The sequence below is a fragment of the Benincasa hispida genome, chromosome 4, assembly GCF_009727055.1.
Source record: "Benincasa hispida cultivar B227 chromosome 4, ASM972705v1, whole genome shotgun sequence".
In the NCBI taxonomy this organism is placed as follows: domain Eukaryota; kingdom Viridiplantae; phylum Streptophyta; class Magnoliopsida; order Cucurbitales; family Cucurbitaceae; genus Benincasa; species Benincasa hispida.
The window spans coordinates 6,799,898-6,803,048 of NC_052352.1; the positions used below are offsets into that span (position 1 = coordinate 6,799,898).

The following is a 3,151-nucleotide window of genomic DNA, read 5'->3' on the forward strand; positions in this document are numbered from 1 at the left end:
GTTGCCAACTCTTCCCTGAAATTGATCCATTCGTCAGATGTTTCAATAAATTGTATATTTTCATTGCCGAGCTCGTTAGATGCAGAATCTTCATCATCCGCTGTTTCAGACATTGTAGTTTCGCCCATCTCCTTCGTTATCAGGTTGTGCAGTAGGCAACATGCTGTTATTGTTCTACATTGGATCTTAACTGGGTAGTAGAACTTCCCACGTAGTATCGCCCAACGACCTTTGAGTACGCTAAATGCTCTTTCTATGCAGTTTCTAGCGGTAAATGTTTCATGTTGAAAGATTCCCGTGGATTAGTCAGTGCATTTCCAGCACCACGCCATTCTGAAAGATTGTACCGCTCTCCCCTATATGGTGCCAAGATTCCCTCGACATTGGGATATCCAACATCACATAGGTAATAATAACCTAGGCATAGTATACACAAAATTAGTTGGCAAACTATTTGCTCTTGAGTCTAGATAGTGCAATCACAAAAGTCTATACCCTTGGGAACCTTCACCCCATGTGGTTGAGAAATTGCATCCCTAAGCAATCTAGAATCAGCTGCAGACCCTTCTCACCCTAACAGTACAAACATGAACTCACTAGTTAGAGAACAGACGACAAGCACATTCGTGGCTATCTCACCTTTCTGGGTACGATAGTGGGGACGATCGACTGCACTTACATTGACTTTGATATATGTGCCATCCAATGTACCCAGACAGTTCTGTATGGGAAACATTTCTTAGTTTCCTAAAAATCTAGAACCTAATATTTAACTGGGAGTAGAAATAAAATTATTGTAATACCACAAACCATTTCCACGTACTGTCTATGCAGTCACTCGAGATAGGCTTCGATTTTTTCAGCAGTAATTCATGAAGTTGTAGTACTGTGGTCAGAACGGACGTAAAATGCCTTGAAACAGTTTCACCAGACTGTGCGAACTGTCGTCCAACTAGGTTCTTAACGTCGTGTGCCAAGATGTAGAAGAAAATTGCCACCATCTCTTGAACGTTAACACATTGAGGAGGTGCCAGATGACTGGTCGTTCTAAGCATGTTACAGAGGATGGCGAAAATCCGTCTATCCATTCGTGTGCTCTCGCGGCAGCAGACGTCATTTTTATAAATAAGCCGAAAGAAGTTTAACTGTCTAATCCGATGTCTAATGTAGGATGGTTGGTTCTCTATGCTACAATGGTTATTTAGTAATAGGGCCAATGTTAGGAATAGTTATCGTTGGGACGTGGTGATGATTGAAATGATAGTAAATACTTCTTCATTTTCCATATTTTAGTATAGAAACCTAAAACCCTAAGATACAAAAGGAAAAATAATTTTATCGGGATTGAACCTCAATTGAAATACATTACTTATATTAGAATTAGTATTGAAGATTATTTTGATATTCTCCTTACTTCCCAACGTCTTATGTTAGAATTATTACCTAACGTCTTAGGTAATTTTGAATTAGTACTTAAGATTATTTTGATATTCTCCTTACTTCCCAATATCTTATGTTAGAATTATTACATAAGATTATTTTGATTATTATCCCTTTTTTCCCAACGATAATTATTTATTATTGTTATTTTAAAAAACTCAGTCAAAATTTAACATTAATCATAAATAGTCAACGAAATACCAACATTTAAAAACATGAAATTTAATTCTGTGCCAGGGATGGACATACCATTTTCTAAAACATTTTCACACTTTTTAATACTAAATTGAATAAAGTGTATCAATTTTTCAGCTATCATTCATTAAATTGTACCTTAAATTGAATAAGGTGTATCAATCACTATATTAAGGAGTTTTTTTTTTTAGCCGTATTGTTGTTCAAAATATTCTCTATTCTTTCATAGTTAGATGCTTCATTTATGACTGTTTAAATGCAAAAGATGGTAACCATAATGATTAATAATTTTTTTTTATGAGATGTATCACTTGTAAATATTCATACGTCATCCTTATCAAACGCACAAAAAAATATAAATTATGAATCAATTGTCAAATGTCCATGTTTAATGACAGTGTATGAAAAAACCACAAATTACAGGTAAAGACCACAAAGAATAGTGTACTTCAACTACAAGTCAAACCCAAATATACAACATTTAAAATTAGGAAAAACATACGTAACACACGAACCTCAAACTAATGGCAATGTTATTAGTTTGGGCTGCAAAACAACAAAGAAAGTATTTAGTGAGAAACTCACGGTATATAAGATTAATCATTTAGGAATACATTTTGGATAAACGTATACATACCTATTTTACTCGGGGATTGTAGTTTGAGGATCAAAGAACCATCGGATCGGCTCTAGCACCGAAATGGTGTCCAAATGAGCCACTCTATCACTTGTCAAACAAAATGTCGTTAGTGCCCATCAAGGAAACCATGAATACATAGATAAGCAGAAGTGATAGGAGGAAAATGTATATAATCCAACAATAATATTGTAAGGAATAACTCACCACACTAACAAGGAGGGTAATAGATTGTAGAGATTCATCAAATGTAAACAATGTGGGATACAAGTGATTTATAGGAGAATAGATATGATGGACCACATTTAAACTCAAGTAGAATCAACAGCCAAACTTAAGAAAAAAAAACAAATTCATCAATCCAGCAGAATACAGAAAGAAGCAAAAATTACATGTCAGTATGCAAGATCTCATAGGATGATTGATTCATAATATGTAACGAAGAAATGAAGCTTGAAAACCAATCCTCATCCAAAACATTTTACATAATATGTAAAAAAAGGATGGTATGAGAGGAAGCATCATCGATCGCCGTTAGGGTTTTGAAAACATACCTCAATAACGGTTGACCTTCTCATAAAAAGCCTCGATTCGGACACCATGGACACGTACCAAGCATTCACCTGGTTTTTATGGAGGTCAAACATGCATCGACCTTAGAAACCCAACACATAGAATGAATGAGATGTGAAATGAAACGCATGATGAGCACGAGGAAAGCGACAAGGGGTTGTCGTGGGAATTCGAGAAGAAAGCGGTGAGAGGAGTGAGAGGCTTGGGTGGAGTTTCAGATCGCTCAGAAGAAACGAAGCTTTAGGGTTTCGACTCTGAGCGTGCCGAAAGAGGAAATTTAGGGAAGAACGAGAGAGAGTGACAATT

The 3,151-nt window shown here is 36.0% G+C and overlaps 1 protein-coding gene across 1 annotated transcript; it reads right to left on the reverse strand.

The window, feature by feature from the left end:
• Positions 1 to 253: 253 nt before the first annotated feature.
• On the reverse strand, positions 254 to 1,088 carry LOC120076038. Its single transcript, XM_039029821.1, has 4 exons — positions 824 to 1,088; positions 680 to 721; positions 496 to 564; positions 254 to 417 (listed from the first exon to the last, which is right to left on the reverse strand). Exons 1-4 carry the CDS (start codon positions 1,086 to 1,088, stop codon positions 254 to 256), a joined length of 540 nt encoding a protein of 179 aa, XP_038885749.1.
• Positions 1,089 to 3,151: the final 2,063 nt, after the last annotated feature.

Excerpts from the sequence above, each read along its gene's own strand:
- LOC120076038 (XM_039029821.1), bottom strand. The coding sequence starts at position 1,088 with ATGGATAGACGGATTTTCGCCATCCTCTGTAACATGCTTAGAACGACC. Across the intron at positions 722-823 it reads CTCGAGTGACTGCATAGACA|AACTGTCTGGGTACATTGGA; the intron begins GTACGTGGAAAT and ends TTTCCCATACAG. Across the intron at positions 565-679 it reads GCACATATATCAAAGTCAAT|GGTCTGCAGCTGATTCTAGA; the intron begins GTAAGTGCAGTC and ends TAGGGTGAGAAG.